A 20,127-nucleotide genomic window follows, 5' to 3' on the forward strand; every position below is an offset into this window, starting at 1 on the left:
GAGAAATTTTAATGATAGAAATAAATTTCTGAAGTTATTAAGAAATCATGTTGCTAGTCTCCCATAATATTTTCCGTTGTGAGTGTTGAAGTTTGATTTCCGTAAGAAGTGCACATTAGTTTAAGCAGAAGTAATGACAGTTTTTTCTTTTGTTGTGTTTATTTTTTATTTTTTTGGTGATATACACGCGCTTAAGTATGCCATTAGGCATTTGCGCTGTTTTTTTTTAAATGGTTTAATTCTTGTTGTAAATAAACATGTATCTATCTATCTATCTATCTTTGGAAAATCTGATCAGAAGCAAGTCGTCAGCATACGTAAGATAAGAAACATTCGGAAGACCAGAAAGGTATGTACCAAATCTTAGCCAGCACACCAGAAATACAAATCTTAAAAAGTGTAGGGGATAGAACGCCACCCTGCCTATCTCCTCTTCGTACCCTTATAATAGTGTCTGGTGCAGATCGTAAGTGAAGAAAAGAATGTGAATACCAAAACCTAAGAAGCATTATAACAGAAAAACTATCAAACATTAAAGAAGACATCATCTTATGCGCATGCTGACAACCCACCCCATCCCAAGAACCAAATTGATTCTCACCCTCATTATTATTTTTAGTCAGAAAAGGTAGGAGGATGTACTCAAAAACCTTGCTAATGTCACAAGAAACAGTAAAAAGTTGATAATCAGTTGGTGACTTTCCTCTTTTTAAAATTGACGAAACAGTGCCACACAAAAACTTTCGGGTATGCTTGAAGTACATAGATACATTTGAAAAAGAAGCTGAAGGTCAGATATAAGGGGGTTGCAATCAGTCGACATATGCATCTTAAAAATACAATGTTTATCTGTTGAATCAGATTTTAAAGAGTATCTTTTACGGAAGAAAAAGATACGGGCACTATATGGGATTGCAAAAGGGTTGTACTGAAGAGGGGGCTAAGAAAGTGGGTATATACGGAATGCACGGAATAGTTAATCACCGAAAAAACTGAAGAATAATGTTTATGCCAAGCTAAACGTGGAAAGCAGTTACTTGTCGTAGAGTGCCATTCTTTCCTACTCACAGAAAAATCCATACCGTGGCAACGTGCTGACCTCAGATAATGTTTATATTTGGTTTTAGTTTTACGTTTAACATCAGCCACACACCGAAAACTTGACCGACCAAATTCATTCCATTTGTGGATCAATAGTTTCGCCTTATTTTTTATTGACTTCTAACAAGAGTCTATTAACCAGATAGATTTTTTTTTTTTTTTTTTTTTTTTTTTTTTTTTTTTTTTTTTTTTTTTTTTTTTTTTTAACGAATACGTCGCCGAGGTACGGCTGCTTCTTCTGCCTTTTTCATACACATTACAAGTTGGTTATAATAAAAGTCAATATCAGCTTTACCATTCGTAGGTACCTGGAGCTGAAGAATATGGTATGGAATACGTATGGTAGAAAGAAGGGCTGTCAAAATAGAAATGTAGTGCGGTATATTTACTTTGCTCCAGTTGCTTTTTTTCAAACCACTTCGACTTTTCTCGCGAACAGTTGATTTTCGATGGATCAATATCCATTGTAATGTCACTGAAATTGGCAAGTGGTCAGCATCTTACTCGTTAATATGAACAGTAGCGGAAGAAGAGATAATACCGGGCAAGTAAATAATATGACAAATATCACTTGTACTTCCAGAGTGATGAACATATGAAAATTTGTGAGATTTGGGCACAACAAGGTAAGATGGAAGGCACTCAAAAAGCGAATCACTCTCACAGAAGATCGATTCATATAAATATTAAGGTCACAAATTATTGTATACTGTAGGGAGTTTGACAACACGTGATTCACAAGATTTTTCAGCAGACTACAAGCCTTTATGAATGCAGTCAAAAATCTGATCACACATCCTTCATATGGGCTTATAAATACGGTACCGCCGACCTGCACAGCCAAGAAAAATTTGTCGGAGCAGAAGAGTACTAGGGAGAGTAGATGAATATTCTGTTTAAAGACACAGGCTAGTCCAGCAGAAGGGTAACCGCCAGTAAGTTTTGCTGCACTCACGAACGGAATATGATGGTGACTTTGACACAGAAAATTCAAATTTGAAGCAGTGAGAAGATGCTCCTAGAGACATACCAAATTGTAGGAACCGTACAATTCATCAATAATAAAATCCTTATCTTTCGTGCCGTTTATATTAAACAAAATAACTGAGACGGATGCGCTCATGGTTGAAGGGTGGAGTTGCACGTTATCCGATCTTTATTAATAGGGCAGGAAAAGCTACAGGAAGCGTGTTTCTGGCTGCAGTTTACACAGATGGAATCGGCTATGCATGGCTCATCTTTTGTAATCCATTATATTTTTCTTTATTTTCAAATAATTTTTCGAACATAGCACTATAAACAAAAGATCGATACTGAAGCCGTATTTATTATAAAGCAGTTTCACTAAAAAAGTTGATCGTTCTAACAACAATGTTTAACAGCGAGGATTAGGTTAATATTATTTCAGTAATTTAGCTACACAATTTAGTAGAATTTGCAGAAAATCAGGAGTTTTACATTTGTTTAAACAAGAACTTCTGAAAAAGTCATTTATTTTTTTCAAGTGTTTCTTTGTCTCTTTTCTCAATCGGGATATTCAGTTAGGCAAAACACTTGTAATACTCTTAGTGGTCTGTGTTTTGGTTAAACACCCCACATATCTTACCAATACTATTTCTTTTTACTACAGTGCTTTCCATCAATACCATTCGTAATACAAATGTAAAAAAAAAAGAAAACTTACTTTTGAATGTCTCTATTTATGACCTTTGATTCTATTCCATATCGTGCAAAAACAGAGGTTAGCGAAACAAAATACTTTGGAGGTACAAGTATATCCACGCTTCTTTCTTTTCCTAATTCGGTCCAGAAGTCCAAGTTGAGATCATTCTGGAGTCTGTCAAGGAGTTGAACATGTTTTTCGGTTGTTGGTCGAACTCGAACCAGTGCATGACTTCAAGACACTTTTAAATTAGAATCAGTGAAGTAATATACATAAAAGAGACACAGAGAGGGAGGGAGAAAGAGAGGAAGAGAGAGAGAGAGAGAGAGAGAGAAAGAAAGAAAGAGAGAGAGAGAGAGAGGGAGAAAGAGAAAGAAAGAGAAGAGTGGGCAATTAATATTATAATTACAAAACAGATGAGGACAGTTGATTAAACTGCTTACTTTCTTTCAATGGAAGCAGCTTTTATAAGTCGAATAGCGAGAGTCTTTCAACTGACAGATTGCCAGAAATCCCAGATTTCCCTTTTAATGAATACAAAGCCGATTATCTGTCTTGTCCGAGTCAACAGAGAGCTGAACTTTGTCAGCTCTATTGGAAACGATAAGCTTTTTTTTCTATCAATTCTTAGGTCACTGTTTCCGGTTAGTGTTTTTAGGTCATTCAGGCAACGAAAAAGTGGGACTGGGATTGTAGATAACGAAATGATTACACTAGTAATAATATATAGCCAGAATTTTAGTAGAAATATGGTTGAGGACTTAATCGACTAGTATGTTCTTACTTTACTGAACCATGCCAAAAAAAAGTATATAGTGAGATTTTGACCATGCTTATCCCTTACTTATGACTCAGCATTGTCTTTAGAGAAAATATTTTCTTTTGTATGGGCTATCCACCAACACTTCTGGTAATTAATGAATTTGCACGACTAGCTGGACACCACTATATAATTGGTATTAAAGGGGATATTTCCAAAGGAAAACCCATATTTTATCTCATTATGTTTTTAGGCAAAGTACAAAACCCTTGTTAAAAAATTATAATGTAACTGAGTGGTAAACATATGCGAGAACTAATATAAATAAATCTTTAAACCTTTGAAAAAGGGAAAAGGAAATCACAGAGTCAAAATTATAAATGCAAATAATTTTCTAGATTCTAAGTTTTTTCTAAATTTTCTAAGTTTTTAAAAATTCGAAGAGATCTAAAAACGGGTAGGCCAATTGCTAATGTTGGTAATAAGAAAATTCTACAAAGTAATGTATGTGCCACATGCGGCAGTGGTGTCTATTGGGGGGGGGGGGAATATGCCCCAGAGATTCTTCATCCCCTTACATTTTGAAAACACATTTCATGTACGTTTATTAAAAATGTCTTTCTTCGATATTCTCCTTTAAAAAATTAAAAAAAGACAGGTTTGCCCACCCCTTGGATTTTGACATTACATTTTGCTTAACGCTTATTTTCATGAATTGACACCACTGAAGCGCTTCTATGTGTACAGAGCACCGGTTGGGTCATTACTTTCCACAACCATGGCGTTGGGATGGCAGAATTCAAGTTTTGTATAAGGTAGAATAAAGAAAAAAAAAGATCCTTCACCAATTTAACAGCTTCCCAAGTTTAACTGAATGATGAGTCATATGTGAAAACAAATGACCATTAAATTTTCTTATATCTCTAGTTCATACTTTCTTTCGTTATTGACATAACTTTTTCTAAACTTTATTTTGTTGTACGGCTTATATGAGTAATACTTTGTAATATAATGTAATTTAGGAATATACATCGTTTGGACGTCATATACATATTTTTTTTCAAATATCAAATATATTTCGCCCAATTGTCTTCAATAAAATAACATTAATAACTCTCTGAGTAGAAAAACTTTTATCAAAGTCATTTTGGAAAAGAAATTAAGTACACGATTACTAAACAAATTACACTATATTTGTCACCATTTACTTTAATACGAAGTTTCTTACTACTTCTGTATAGCCATGGTATTCCAATATCCCCCAAAGTACACTTCTTCCCCATCAGCAAAAAGTGAACTTCTTAAACGAGAAACCAGTGGGAAAAAATGGTCTAAAACATGATCCTTCTTGGACCACGATCCTCATGTCTCTAAACAGGATCTTTACACAAACCAGCAGAAAAAATAGCATATCCTGACGCACTTGGTAGTTAAACCAAAATAAAAATTCAACTCTTGTCTAACTTAGCGAAAAAATACAGCAACAAAACATCAAATGAAATGATACGAAAAACTGATTATTTAAGAAAATCATCAGGATGCTTCATACCTACCCGGACGAACTTCCCAATTTTATTTATATTTAAGTAACACCTACTTCTCAAAATTTCAAAAATCCAACCTCTCCCCTCGACCTCCCTACCAAATATTTCCATGAGCAACTCCCTACATTACTCTAGAAGTGATGCAAAGACTCATTCATCTCTCCACACATAGGGCAACTCTAAGGACCAGCCCTCAATTTATACCTCCCTAAATATTTTCCATGTCCTCCAAGGACATAAAATTCCCCTTAAATACATTACCCATGTCAGATCTTCCGGTGCCAATCGCATTTTTAGGTAAATGCTTTGCCGAAGTTCTCCTTGACCTCCGCATATAGCCCCAAGGGACGGTGAGGTGTCCTTCTTAGCTTGCCAAACCTAAACTTCCTGAGACTCTAGCCTGGTAGAAACTAACCTAGATATAGTCCCTACCATCTTTCTTATCACTTTTCTCTCATTCCAGCAATTACCTAGCCCTGCACGGTCTAATATATTCTTCACCTGATTTGACTAAGAATCTTTTGTCCTTTCATGGAGCATCATTAAAAATGCTTTTTTATTTAGCTCATTATCTTCGATTGATGACACCCTTTCCCAATATTTAACCATACTAATTAACCTACTCCGTCTTATACACTAAATGCCTTTACCCCTTCTCAGCACTAACCCACTAAATCTATTACCAGGGCCTAACATAAGCTTATAAAAGCTCAACTGCATTCTTTCTAAATTTACCCCCTTATTAAAGCCCCAAAACTCCACCCGTTGTGGAAAGCCGATCTAACCCTAACAAAGACTCTATCATTAAGCTTCTATCCACTCCATCAAACGCCTCTTTTAAATCCAAAAATGCAACAAATAGCCAGCTCTCTTTTATCTTCGGAAGTATTGGACTATAGCCTTTTTCTGAACCCTGCCTGCGAATCTGATAAAGTTATATTATGGTCTATCCAACTATCTATCCTACGACATAATATCTTAGCGAAAACTCTAATATGCTGATGACTGAGGCTTATACCTCTATAATTCCCATGGTCCAATCTATCCCCCTTTTTCAAAGAGCGACACTAGAATAGATGTAGCCCAAGACAAGGGCCATTCTGCGCTGTTCAATATACCAGAAAATATCCCTGCTATAACAAGCTGCACAATATAAGACTCCTCAATTCCTTTGAAAACTTTCCATAATCTACTGGTCCTTTTCGTTTCCCCGTGAACCGGAAAATTCAGCCTTGATAAGAAACAAATTGTGTTATCCCTGAGCTTTTGTTGGCCAGGCTACTCGACCAAGTGTAAATGGGGAGATTTTAGGGGCTGCAAACAAAATTTAATTATTTTACTGTATCTTTTTAATTTAAGATTAGTAAGTCCGAGATCAGCTTTTAGTACTTTCATACGTTTTGTATTCACAGGCCTAGAATTCTTCCTTAATACAGTAGAGTGTTTCTGCGCTTCGTTCAAAAGCCCGACATTTCTAAACGCAATTTAATATATTCACGTAGTTTTAAATATACCACTTTAATTCAAATAGTATTAAATATGTTTTTGTGTATGTTAATGTTAATTATTTCCAATGTCCACAAGCTACTGTGCATCCTAAATTACTTCCTAAGATAATTATTTCCTTAAAATAATTCTGTAAATGACATCCTAGATTACTTCTCTATAAAAAAAGAAGGTTTGGATATTTATCCAGCGATGATAGCCATCGCTGTACTTCTTGGCCTTCAAGAATTTGTTAGTTACTTCCTCCATCTCTCTCTCCAGAATGTAAACCCTACTTAAGCAGGCTGAGGGTTGACATGGAACATCACAACCTAACAATGAAATGGCAAGTTTCCGCTGTTCAAGTAAAAACGATGGTCATTTTCTAGTTTCTAAGTTTATTTTTGAGGGGAAAGGCTGAAAACCCAGTTAGTGTGATAACATGCCATAGAGGGTGTCATCATGGCTGGTACATTGCGCTACGCTGAGCTCAATTCCTAGGACTCATCAGAAGAAACGCTAACGGGGATAGTTTTTCATTAAGTTTAAACGATCGCTTCTAGTGTAATCGAATATTTTTGCCGAAAAATACTCAAAAATGTCATACTTGTGATAATGCTTGCTAGATAGTACCGTGTGTCAGCCAGTAAGTGTCACAGACTGGGGATTGCTATGAAACATCGCAATCTAGCAATGAAATGGCAAGTCTCCGCTGTTCAAATGAAAACAATGGTCATTTTTAGTATATAATTTTTTTTCGAGATAAAAAGGTCAAAGACCCCTTAATTGTGATAATGTGCGCCAGAAGGGTGTTCTATGCCATTTGCAGTTTGCCATAGTGGCGTAAATTGTCATGAAGACATCAAGTCTGGGGGTGGATTGCTGAAAAATGAACCACTGGATTTAATGTGTGAATTTTATAAGGCAAATGTCTGGAAAGTGTCTTAGGAATGATGAGGGTGCTAGAGGATGCCAGAAGACCAGTCATAATTTGGAACAGTGCCGTGAATTGCGACTGATATATCACGTTGAAGATGGCTTGCGACAACATAAAACATTGGATTTAATGGATGATTTTTAACAGGAAAATACCTTGAAAATATCTTAGGAATGATGAGAGGGGGGGGTGGAAGAAGGTGCCATATGGTCAATCGTAATGGGGCACGGTGGTGAGAATTGGTGAATTGATATGGTGTATCCCAGGGGTTTGGCTTTCGAAATTATGAACCTTTGGATTTAAATCCTTTTTTTTACAAAAAACATCCAGAGAATGTCTTCGGAAGTATGAGTTGGGGGCCAGAAGGGGCCAGATAGTCAGTGTGCAATGGTGGTGTGAATTAATATGGTGTATCAAGGAGGTTTGGCTTCCGAAAACATGAACCGTTGAATTTAATGGATAATTTTAAACAAAGGAATATCTAGAAAATGTTTTAGAAATGATTACGAGGGATGTAAGAGTGTGCCAGAGGATTAGCAGTAGTATGAGATGGTGTAGAGAATTGAGAAGGTATATCAAAAAGCGTTCAGCTACTAAAACAGGAAACAATGGACTTCAATAATAATTTTAATAAGAGAATATATGAAAATGTCCTAGGAACTATAAAGGGTTGCCAGAGGATGGAAGAGAGCCAATGATATCTGGAACGGTGATGCGAATTAAAATGGTGTATCACGGAAGGATAAATGGCAAAAAACACGAGTAAATTGATTTAATGCGTGATTTTTGACGAGAAAATAGCTACAAATGTCTTAGGAATGATGAAGGGGTTCCAGGTGGCCATTTATGCTATGATATGGAGGTATGAATTGACATGGTGTATCACGGGGGGATGGCTTGCGAAAAAACAGAAATCATGGAATAAGTCACATTAAGTTTCTGGTAAAAATGTCTTACTACTACTACTACTACTAATAACTCACTGCAGCACCAAGCCGCCTGAGGCCAACACAGCTACGCACGCTCCTCCTCCAACCTAATCTATTTCAAGCCTCCCTCTTTACACCCTCCCAGGAAGTTCCCATTTCTTTAAATCCTTATTTATGACATCCTCCCAACCCAGACAAGGACGACCTGCTTTCCGTGTAGCCCCAGACGGTTGGCCAAAAAGGACAATCTTCGGTAATCTGTCATCCTTCATCCGTAGAACGTGGCCTAGCCATCTCAACCTTTCTTTCATTATAGCCCCAGAAAGCGGGATTGAACCACACTTTTCGTACAACCTACTGTTTGAAATACGGTCAGTCAGCTGGGTACCCAGAACAATCCGTAGGCAATTTCTCTGGAAAACATCTAGTAAATTTTCATCTGCTTTTCGGAGTGTCCATGCTTCAGAGCCATATTTGACCACTGTCATCACTGTAGCTTCCAATATTCTAATCTTGGTTTGTAGGCTTATCTTTCTATTCTTCCAAACTTTTTTTAACTGTGAAAAAACACCCTGAGCTTTAGCTATTCTACTTTTAACATCTTCACTGCTCCCACCATCTTTACTAATAATACTACCAAGGTAACTGAAGCTCCCAACCTGATCAATCTTTTCGTTACCTAAGGTCACCTGTTCATCTTCACTTATTCCTAGCCTTAGTGACTGATATATGATAATATATCACAAGGTACATATAATGTACCTGTAACAAGGTACATATAATGATAATATGTATCACAAGGGTGCCATGTGGCAGTCAGATATTGCACTGGTGGCGTAAATTCCTTGGATTAACATGTTCTACATCTTCAAGTTAAGGTAAGAAGGGTTAAATGAATTTTTTGGTGGTGGGAAAGGGGACTGAAATCTAACACTCAGTCAAAAGAAATGAGGCACTTTCATTAGTACGTCTCAGAAACACCTCTTAATATTGCTTAGATTTATCTCTAATAACAACCCTACCTCTCTGAAATCACTTATTAGGGTGGACTAGCCACATATTGTCATAGTGGCGTGAATATGCATAAAGTTAGCTGAATAAAACGTGGCATTTTCATTAAAAGTTCTCAGAAATAGCTCGTAATATGGATTAAACTTATCTCTAATGACAAGCCCCCTCCTCTCGAATTGGCTTGTAGAACCTCCAACGTTCTTTAATTAATGATTCTTTTTGCTTATATTTTATCCTATATCAGGTTTCATTTTTCTGTTGTTGAGTTTTAACTGATTTTTCTGTGTTTTAATAATATTATATAATCATTCATAAAATATTTTGTATGTACAATAAGTCCCCCCCTCTGAAATTGGTTGCTTGGACTTTTTCTTTAATTCACGCTTGTTTCTACTTATATTTTATCCTATATTGGTTTTTTTCACGTTTTCTTTCTCGTTCCTGAGTTTATATTTATCTCTAACAACAACCCTCCCCCTCTGAAATCGCTTATTAAAGTAGGTTAGCCACATATTGTCATGGTGGCGTGAATATGCATAGCCTTAGCTGAACAAAATATGGTATTTTCATAAAAAGTTCTCAGAAATAACTCGTAATATGGATTAAATTTATCTCTAAAAACAAGCCCCCTCCTCTCGAATTGGTTTGTAGGACCTCCAACGTTCTATATTTAATGGTTGTTTTTGCTTATATTTAATCCTATGTCAGGTTTTTGTTTTTCAAGGTTTTTTTTCTGTTGTTGAGTTTTAACTGATTTTTTTGTGTTTTAACAATATTATATAATTTATTAATAAAATATTTGTATGTACAATAGCCCCCCCTCTGGGATTGGTTGCTTGAACTCTTCCTTTAATTCACGCTTGTTTATGCTTATTTTATATCCTATATCAGGTTTTTTCACATTTTCTTTTTCGTTTCAGAGTATTAAGGCTTTTTCTGTGTATTATTGATACCTTGTAAATCTCTTTTGTAAATCGCCTTGTAATGCCTTGTAAATTTGTATGTACAAGAGTTTATATCCTCAAGATTTTTGATCCAGGATAAAACTTCGGTATATTTTACTTATATAATTTAAGCATATTGCAGCCTATGCACATAGGTATGCTCATTAAAGAATGTCCTTAGTATAACTGTAAAATTCAATGTAGCAAAGAGGAAAAGAAAAACTTTTGATCATGAATGAAAGTGTAGCATATTCTAGCCATTATTGCACTATGCTTTTATTTTATCTTTGATAACAATATTATCTGATAACACTCTTAAAGCATTACTTAACATGCAGATGCATACCAAGTGTAAGTAATTCCTAGTAATCGATTTTCCACTCTGCATCTCAATTATTGCAGTCATAGGAAAAACATAATCAATAACTTAATCATTCCACTAAAAGAGACAGGGATTTCTCCACTGGTCGAATACGTTTATATTGTAGAATCTATTTCCTGAATCATAATAACAGAAAAAGATTGCTGGTCCTGCTGTCTAGGGTGCAGTTCCATTGGATGGAATTGGTCCTTTCGAATCCTAATGTAGACATACAATCTTTAGAATATAAAGGATCCCTGATAAAAACGCATTGAAAGAAGAAAATTTCTTAAAGTAAAGTCTAACATTGCATGTGTGCACCGTCATTACGCAGCACCCACGTGTGCGTCCTCCACAGATACAGGCAAGGATTCCCTAGAGGCTCTGAAGTCTAGCATATCAAGCGAGATTGTAATATCCTTACCATAAGTAAATATTTCCCTATTACACAAGAACTAAAGAAATCATGAAGAAAAACGCATTAAAGAAAAAACATCTTAGAAAACGTATTGAAACACATCTTGAAGAAAAATGTCTTAAAAACACCTTGGGATGTCATGGAACGTCTTGAAAAGAAATGTCTTAAAAACGTCTCGGGATGTTTTGAAAAACGTATTGAAGAAAAACGTCATAAAAAACTTTCCTGCTTGACTAGTTGAGTCTAACAAACCCTATTACGTAAAGCAAAGCATTATAATGTAACAACTAAAAGTAAACAAACCCTATTGCATAACAACCAAATTAAACCCTACCTATTGCGTAACAACCAAAGTAAATACTCCCTTTTACGTAACATGCGCCTGCATCTCTTAGAAAACATTCGCAATGGTATAGCATGAGCCTTACCCTGATGGAGGTCGCCGTTAAACTTAAACAATTAAAGTAAGAAAGGAGTAGTGGCTATGAGGACCCTTAAAAGCCTTATGGCAATACTACTGACCTTGAAGAGTGGCACTCCCTGAGGGAGTTACAGCTTAGTAAACGTCACAGCATTGAACCGGATTTTCATAAAATGATGGTGAACCTAGGTTTTATTTGTTTTAGTGGGATCTTTCGAGCTAAACAAAAAGCCCTTCTTCGGTATTTTATTTATTATGGATTGGCTACGCATTGTAGTATAATTTTTGTATCCATGAATGTATCACTAGTCGGAAGTATAAGGCTTGAGATAGTTCGTGCAGGACTTCTACTCTTGTTGATCCTTTGGGTATCTCTAAGAAATGTAAACTATTTAGTGACTATAATGGAACCAGACTTGTACAAAACCTTCTTTCAGATGCAGGCCCCAGGGACTTCTTGCTTTCCAGTTATCGGCCGGCTTAAGCACTTTATACAGACTTGACAAGAAGTTCTTCGTCTCTTAGTCATTCTTAGTCTGCTTTTCTTGAGACCACAAAATCTCAATAACTCAAATAATAATGAAATTGCGACACGGAACGTTACGACTTGAAAGACAAATATAGTATCGACATTCTTACATTTGACAAATTGAAATTTTCACTCACAAATTCAGATAATTTGAACTAGACTCATTAGGAGTTTCAGAAACCCATCAACTATGGCTAGGCAGTATAAAATTAGAACATAAAATAGGCAATGCAGAATTTATTTATACAGGTAGGAAGGATGCGGTACATATGAGTTATTAAGATATATGTTATTAAGATATATTAATCCATTAAGATAATGAGATATAAAGATATTAATTAGTCTCTGGTTTTTGGAACGTATTGCTGAGCAACCCATCCACGATTAATTAGACCACTAGACTATTGATGTTTAAAACTATAGACATTTTTTTTTTTTTGAAAACCATACTTTCATAGAACATGTCTCATAGGAATTTCGAACAAAGGTTGGAAATTTTTTTTTATAATTTGAAACAAATTTATCAGTAGGAAAGTATTGTCTTACGTCTCTAACTGTTCTAGTCTTTAAAACATAAACTATGTACGAGATTGATCAACACTATGATTGTTGGTGTCATTGAAAGTAAGGAGACTAAATTCATTTTTGTTACTTTTAACAATTTAACCCACTATTTTTACATTGATCATTGTTTTGTTTTTTTGTTAAAAATTAAGTAAATCTTACTTTTGATAAGACAGAAGGGTAGCAGAGCTCAACCCCAAAAGGGCAAACACAAATAGTAAAACGAAAGACTTCATCTTGAAGACTGAATAAATTCAACACACAAAAATAGAACAAGCCTTCAAATAGATAAAAATATTTGTTTTACTATCTGGGAAAATATTTTTTCTTACAACATCTTATTTTAATCAAAATGATATTTTTCAGTGCATGGTTCAAAGAACATTTGTATATTTACATAATTCAGAAGGAATAATAGATAAAAACTGTCAATGTCTAGGATTCAATTTATCCGAAATTGTAAGTTTGTGTCTAAATTCATCAACTTTTACGTTCATTCCGGCACATATCAATAGTCAAGTCACTTTTAATTCATAGTAGGAACAACTGAAGTTCATACAAAAATAAATAACTAAATACAATTTGAGCCGTTCTGAGGTCTACAACTCCATAAAAACGAACAAAGAAAATAAAGGCGAAAAGTCAGTACTGATTTTACGAATTTTACTAATTTTTATGTATCTTTTTCCTGATCTACCAAGCGACTATAGAGCCTTCAGCGGCTGTGGGGGCATCAATAATGGGCAAAAATTTTAGCTTTCGTCCACTTTATCATAACATAGCCAATCTCAAATAGGTCGTTCTTATGGTTTATTATAAAAACATCATTTACACACGGTAGAAGGTTTTTTTTTTTTAATTTTGTATTTCTGACCAACCAATAGAACGACACAACAGAGCTTGGCTGTGTATTGATATATTGATATATTGATATTGATATTTATATATTGATATTGATATTTATATGATATTGATGATACATTGATATTGATATTTATGTGTTGATATTGATACTTATATGATATTGATATTGATGATATATTGATATTGATATTTATATATTGATATTGATATGAATTTTCTACTCAACTTATTGGTATATGCACAGTCACTGAAAGCTCTGTAGTTACTTGGTATATGTTTATATTAATAAAAAAAAATTTTTCCACGAAATAAGTCTTTGAAGGTAAAGCAAAGAACTCCATTAAACCAAGAATGGGCAAAAATAGAATCAAATAATCTACCAAGCGTAAAACTACCACAAGTCAACATCAATAAATCAATTAAACCCAAAGAGAACAGAAAATTACGAGACAAAACAGAGTCAAACTGAAAACGAGCAGAAATTAACATTACGTAGGGCTCACAACTCCTATGTCTTCTCAAGGCCTGGACATAATTTGTACTTTACTGAAAAAATACAAATGAATGTGTGTTATCTGTTTAATATACATTTGCTCATATTTAATCCTTAAAATCTTAATAATTTTTCATTTATTCAAGTTATAAAAGTGAAAAAATTAAAAATATTTCAGCAAATTGCGAATTATGTTCTGGCCTTGAGAGGGCGTAGGGATTGTGAGCCCTAAAATTTCTGTTAGGTTTATTTCGAGAAAAAACGAGGTTGGGGGAGGTAGCTGCCCTTTGATCAGTTTGACTCTAAAGATATGCACTCAAACTTCTGATAAATAATCCAATGAGACCCCTCCAAAGTATATACGACCAGCCATTCCATACAAAGACTTATTTGCTTCCAGGGCATAACTTACAATCCTTGCTCCAGGGGTCTGGGGGGTTGTACCGACCCTAAAGGACATGGTGATATGTTCCTTGGACTATTTTGAAGAAATTGACTATCTTACAATTTTGATCAGTTGGGCTTGGTGAAAAAAGGGGTAGTCGTCCTCAAAGACATAATTTCTGGATGTTTTAACTACGCTGAACAAAATAGCTATCTCAAAATTTTGACTGGATGTGTTTTGGGAAATGATGGGCTTGGTAGACCTCCAATCATTTTTGACTATTAAACGAGCATTAGCCCTTTTAATTTTCAATCAAATAAGCTCTCTTCAAAATTTCTATGGCACCTTTTTCTATGCGAAGTGCCCTGGCCTAAAGCATAAATAATACATTAAGCATCGTTCTTTGCTTAGTCAGTGTTTTGGCTGCCTATGATATATTATATCTACCCTCTTTAAGCGAGCAATTGCGTATATACGTATTTATAAATTTATTTATATATTCTTTCTCAAAAACAGCTCCATACATACATACTTCTTAAATTGGCACATTGAGATCTTACGGCCAGAAAAAAAACGATATAAATAGGTCACGAGCTGAGAAAAATTCGTTTAGGGCCTAAATTTCAGAATTTTTTCATGTAAATTGCATCACATTCATTTATCTTCAAATTGCAATTTAAAGAGCAAATCACATCATTTATTCTCATGGGTAGAGATGATGCATGCAAAATTATACAAGATGGCGAACTATTCCGAACATCTAAAATGAAAGGCCAACAAGTAACGGCCAAATTCTCATTGAATTGCAAACAAAATGTTCCACAACGAAATCTGCGGTTAGAAGACAGCCCGAACAGCTTAAGCAAAAGACGTGGAAAAAATTTCTGAAGTAATACTGAACAAAAATGACGCACAACGAGATCAATGGGTAGGAGCCTTGTAACAACAAGCGCCACAACAAATTACAAACGAAAATGATGGACAAAGAAATCTGCGGTTAGGAATTTCTTATTACAATTGAAATTGCTGATTTACAACCCTATGACTTAAACTAAAAAGCAACACAATAATTATACTAATGTACAGTTTAAATTCAGAAATTTCAAGTCATCATACCATTATCATATCTTCACACATAATTACAAAACAAAAATTAAATTTTCTTGTTTTATTTTTATGCGCGCCATACAACGGGACAAATTCTAAATACTTTCCTGAAATTGTTTCTTTGTTCATATAAATGTGGATATAAGAAAATTCGTTCCGATTATTTTTAGAGACGTAGTAAAAACTATTCAGATTTGTATAGACAAAAAAACTTCACCATTAGTGCTTATTTTTATAGAACATCCTTGTATCAGTTTTACATCTATAAAACATAACAATGTTGGCTAATACAGCCAAACATAGCTAAACACAACAGTTTAGCTGTAAACATAACAGATTTGGCTGTTTTGGATGTTAAACACAACAGTTTTGACGGTAAACAAATCTTAGGCAGCCAGTTTTGCAAAAAAGGACTCGGGCTTTTTGCTTAATATCGTGATGTCGCATAACACGGTTTTTGGTATTTTTTTTTTGGTTTACATTTTTTCATTCTTATAACCTGTGTCAATTTCATAGTTTCAAAAGTAGTCACATTAATTTTCACATTCACGTTTCCTTTAAAACCTCTAAGGCTAAAATTTCAAAAAAAAATATTTATTTCGAAGTTTTTTTTCTCATTTCTCATTATTTTTCTCATTGCAACTCAAAGGGCAAGTTTAGGTACGAAGTAAAGCAGGGAGATTTTAGGATAACAGCCTCCCTGATTTTCAGGCTAATTTCTGCTCATTTAAAATCTTAATGTCCCCTTTAAATTTAATTTAGAACAACATGAAGACACAAAAAATGACATTTTGAGAATATAGGGAGTGTGGGCATTTGTTTTATTCAATTTTTTGAATGAAAAAACAAAAACAAAAACGTATTTTCAAAATCTAGAGGTGCAAGTTTGTCTTCTTTTATTATTTGTCTTTTTTCATCACATTTTTCAGCATAATCCCCCACCCCAACAAAAAAGTAGTATCCAAATTTCTTCGAGCGGAAACAAGAAAACCAGGACACACGTGCCCCCTCGGCCCCCAGCACGGTCGACATCACTGGTGGTGGCAAGACTTCAGTCTTTCGGGTCAAGTGTAGCCTAAGGGGGTTATTATTATTATAATTTTTAATTTGGTGCATCGAAAGAAAAAAATAAGAGGTAACTTCTTGAAGCATACACAATTCATAGGAGCGAATTTACCATACAGACAGAAACCCTGAGAACAGAAGCTTATTCAGAATCAATTAGGAAGAGAGCTGTGTCACATACGGCTTTTGCTTCCACCATTGCTCCAATAAAAAGATAGCATCGAACTTTTCTGTTGAAGTTCTAAAAAATTAAACGTATAATTTGTTTTCATAATTCATACGAGCCTCAAAACAATAAAAAAAAAACGTATTTTCAAAATCAAGGGGTGCAAGTTTGTCTTCTTTTATTATTTGTCTTTTTTTAGTGCAAACACAAAAACAAGACATTTTTCAGCATAATCCCCCTCCACAAAAAAACAGTATTCAAATTTCTTCGAGTGGAAAAAACAGGGCACAAGTGCCCCCTCTGCCCCCAGCACGGTCGACAACACTGGTGGTGGCAAGACTTCAGTCTTTTGTATCATGTGTAGCCTACGGGGGTTATTATTATTATTATAATTTTTAATTTGGTGCATCGAAAGAAAACAATAAGAGGTAACTGCTTGAAGCATACACAATTCATACGAGCGAATTTACCATACAGACAGAAACCCCGAGTAAACAGAAGCTTATTCAGAATCAATTAGGAAGAGAGCTGTGTCACATATGGTAATTTGCTTCCACCATTGCTCCAACAAAAAGATAGAACCGAACTTTTCTGTTAAAGCTCTAAAAAATTAAACGTATAATTTGTTTTTCATAATTCATACGAACCTCAAAACAATAAGAAAATCAACATTTTAACAAAGCTTGAGACACAGGTTGACTTCACAAATACGGTTGCCTTAGTACCTTTTAAAAACTCATGTGTTTCTCTATGTAAGCTAGTTTAATTTAGTGACACTCTCAGAAGGATACCTGACGAGGTCCACTTTTGATACCTTCTTGGTTTTGTTTTTGTTCTAGTATCAAAATAGTTTATTGTCTCTTAGCTTTATAAGGCCACAGGGCTATTTTCTAAGAATCAGCATTAATATTAAAATAACTGAAAGTTTTCTCTGCCATCAAACACGCAAAATTTTTTAAAACCATCGAAGTATTTTTTTTTTATATTGAATATAGAAATTCAATATAGAATATAGAAAAACCCCTCAATATAGAAAAATCCCATAGACTTCAAACATCTCAAAATTTAGAACCCAATAGGTGGGTATGACAAATAAAAATAAGGGAAATAGTAGCTTACAAGAAGATGACATCTGTCACTGCAAATAAATCGAGAAGAAAAATGTAAATCAATAATCAATAAATCAGGAAGAAAAAGATGCCCGATTTGACCCACGTTTTCAACGCAATACATAAAAGAAAATTTAAACAATTAAAACCAAGAATATACAGGAAAAAACTGATCTTAATTATATTAAGATCATTAATTACATGTAATTAATTACATTAATTTATAATTACATTGTAACACCACCCTTACTAAAGGGTGGTTTCACAGTGCTGTAGTAGTTCACAAGTGCTGTTCTGGTAGATTGGTAGAAGGCTATCAGACCGAAAAAAATCTACCATTTTCAACTATAATCGCCAAGGTTTTGAAAATAAAAGTGGAAACACTATTTTTGAGTAAGATTACGAAAAATGCACAAATTAATATAAAACAGAGAAATTACATTAATAGGTTTCCACCTGTTTGAGGGAGGAGAGTATAGCTCACCAGAATGCGGAAAAAAGCGGGTTTTCAGTAACAGAGCTTTAAAATTTGTACTACCCATTAATTTTATTTGTAAAGAAAAATAAATAGGTAAAAGACTTTTAATGAACTATAATTAAATTGTTAGGGGTTACCACCTTTAATGACCTTGTTCGTGTCCTAAACCAGAGCTAGATTGATGTGTTAAAGCCTGGGCATTCAGGATGTTAATTATCTTAAGTTTTAGTTCTTCAAAAGAAATTGGTGCAGAAAATGGCGTCAAAGAAGCCTCTCCGCTTGTACAGATTGCAACAGCAGCGATTCCTTCCAACACAGCATAAATGTTAAACAGTAGTTAAAATTCTTATACTCTCCATTAGAGATTTCCAGTCATATCAGTCGCACACCTTTCTTCATGACACCAACTTCTTCAACATTTACGTTGTGGTAGCCCCTAGAGCTATTGCTGTGACGGGAAAATTTTTCTTTCCTCGAGCTGCGATGTTTCGACAACTATTTAATATTTATGCTGTGTCCTCCAATCAAAGCATAAATATATATACGAACAGTAACACAAAGTTTTTTCAAAGTGGCACACATCATAGCACACTGAATGCGAAGTTCCCGGTACGTCAGAGCTCAGTTGGTACTTGGCATTTGATCAGATCATTTCCGTCGTAATGCGCTAAACATTTGTCATAGCGAGAAAAAGTGGAATCATGAAGAGAGATCTAGATTGGCGTGTTTCAAAAATCTTTAATGGAGTGTATATAGGGCATTTTGCTACTGTTCATGTATATACTAACGGTGTACTTCCAACATCAGAACGAACTAGGGCACAGCTCAAGCATCTTTAGATCTCAGTCATACGTTAATAATATACAAATGAAATAAATTGAAAACCGGGCAGTAGTTCAGAGGTGGACGCAATGGGATTTCAAGCATGACAAGAATATGAATTGGAAATGATCGATTAGATTGGTACGTCAATGTTGATATCTATATATCTTTAAGATGATACCCCGATAATACAAAACGTTGAAATTTATGGATAGGTGGTTAAAGCATAAACAGAACGATAATACTGACTTAAAAGTTCAAAATACTGTTTTTATATTAACAAGAAAAATCTATACTTTCTTCTTTTATTATGCTTATTTTATGCAAAATTGTTTTCCTGATTTATATATTTTTTTTGTATTTTAATTAGTGATCATAATCATATCGTTGATTCTAACATGTAAGCTTTATAAACATTGGAGTAACCAGTTGGAAACGATTTAGAGCATTAAAATTTCATTGTAAAAAGGGATCTCCATAACAAACATTTATTATGCAGATAACTTTTTAGTGGGAAATCCTAACCCAATAAAATCTCAATATTTCGAAGAAACCCCACAAAAGATATTTTCTACGAAATCGAAAAACAAATGTCAAAATAAAAAATTAGACTTAGAAGAATTTTGAAAAGTAAGACCATTAGAAGCAAATTTACCCTAAAACTAGGGCGGTCAAAATCGGCTTCAGCTCGTTTGAGACCAATAGAAATGGGCCACGAGCATATAAATATAACTATTTCAGATTATATGTTCTTGGCACCCTTTCTGACCAGTTGCCGTAAAAAAAGAAAAAAGTTAAATGTTCTATACTGAGCAAAAAAGTTTCCATATAGCTTCCGGGCTATTAATACATAACTTTCTTTTCAGAGTCTAAATACGGTCTTTAGGCTGTATCTTTACTTAATAGTCAATTCGTAAAGTAATATTTGGCTTTTTTCTAAGAAATTTTTTTATTTGAAATCTAAACCTAAA

General features: G+C 34.5%; 2 protein-coding genes and 1 long non-coding RNA gene across 3 annotated transcripts in view; 1 reads left to right on the forward strand and 2 right to left on the reverse strand.

Annotated features, from left to right (window-relative positions):
- Window positions 1–12,981, reverse strand: part of LOC136028258 (carboxypeptidase B-like) — a 64,966-nt gene extending 51,985 nt beyond the window's left edge. Inside the window, exons 1-2 of the mRNA XM_065705995.1 lie at window positions 12,830–12,981; window positions 2,786–2,995 (exon numbers count right to left, since the gene is read on the reverse strand). Of these exons, the coding sequence (XP_065562067.1) occupies window positions 2,786–2,995; window positions 12,830–12,903 (284 nt within the window). The 5' untranslated portion in view covers window positions 12,904–12,981. The remainder of the gene's footprint in view (window positions 1–2,785; window positions 2,996–12,829) is intronic.
- Window positions 8,918–20,127, forward strand: part of LOC136028261 (uncharacterized) — a 193,374-nt gene continuing 182,164 nt past the window's right edge. The window contains exon 1 of the long non-coding RNA XR_010617782.1: window positions 8,918–8,935. This is a non-coding gene — a long non-coding RNA (uncharacterized LOC136028261). The remainder of the gene's footprint in view (window positions 8,936–20,127) is intronic.
- Window positions 16,675–20,127, reverse strand: part of LOC136028260 (GILT-like protein 1) — a 144,976-nt gene continuing 141,523 nt past the window's right edge. The window contains exon 8 of the mRNA XM_065705998.1: window positions 16,675–16,822. Within this exon, the coding sequence (XP_065562070.1) occupies window positions 16,724–16,822 (99 nt within the window). The 3' untranslated portion in view covers window positions 16,675–16,723. The remainder of the gene's footprint in view (window positions 16,823–20,127) is intronic.

Source organism: Artemia franciscana, chromosome 6, assembly GCF_032884065.1.
Source record: "Artemia franciscana chromosome 6, ASM3288406v1, whole genome shotgun sequence".
NCBI lineage: Eukaryota > Metazoa > Arthropoda > Branchiopoda > Anostraca > Artemiidae > Artemia > Artemia franciscana.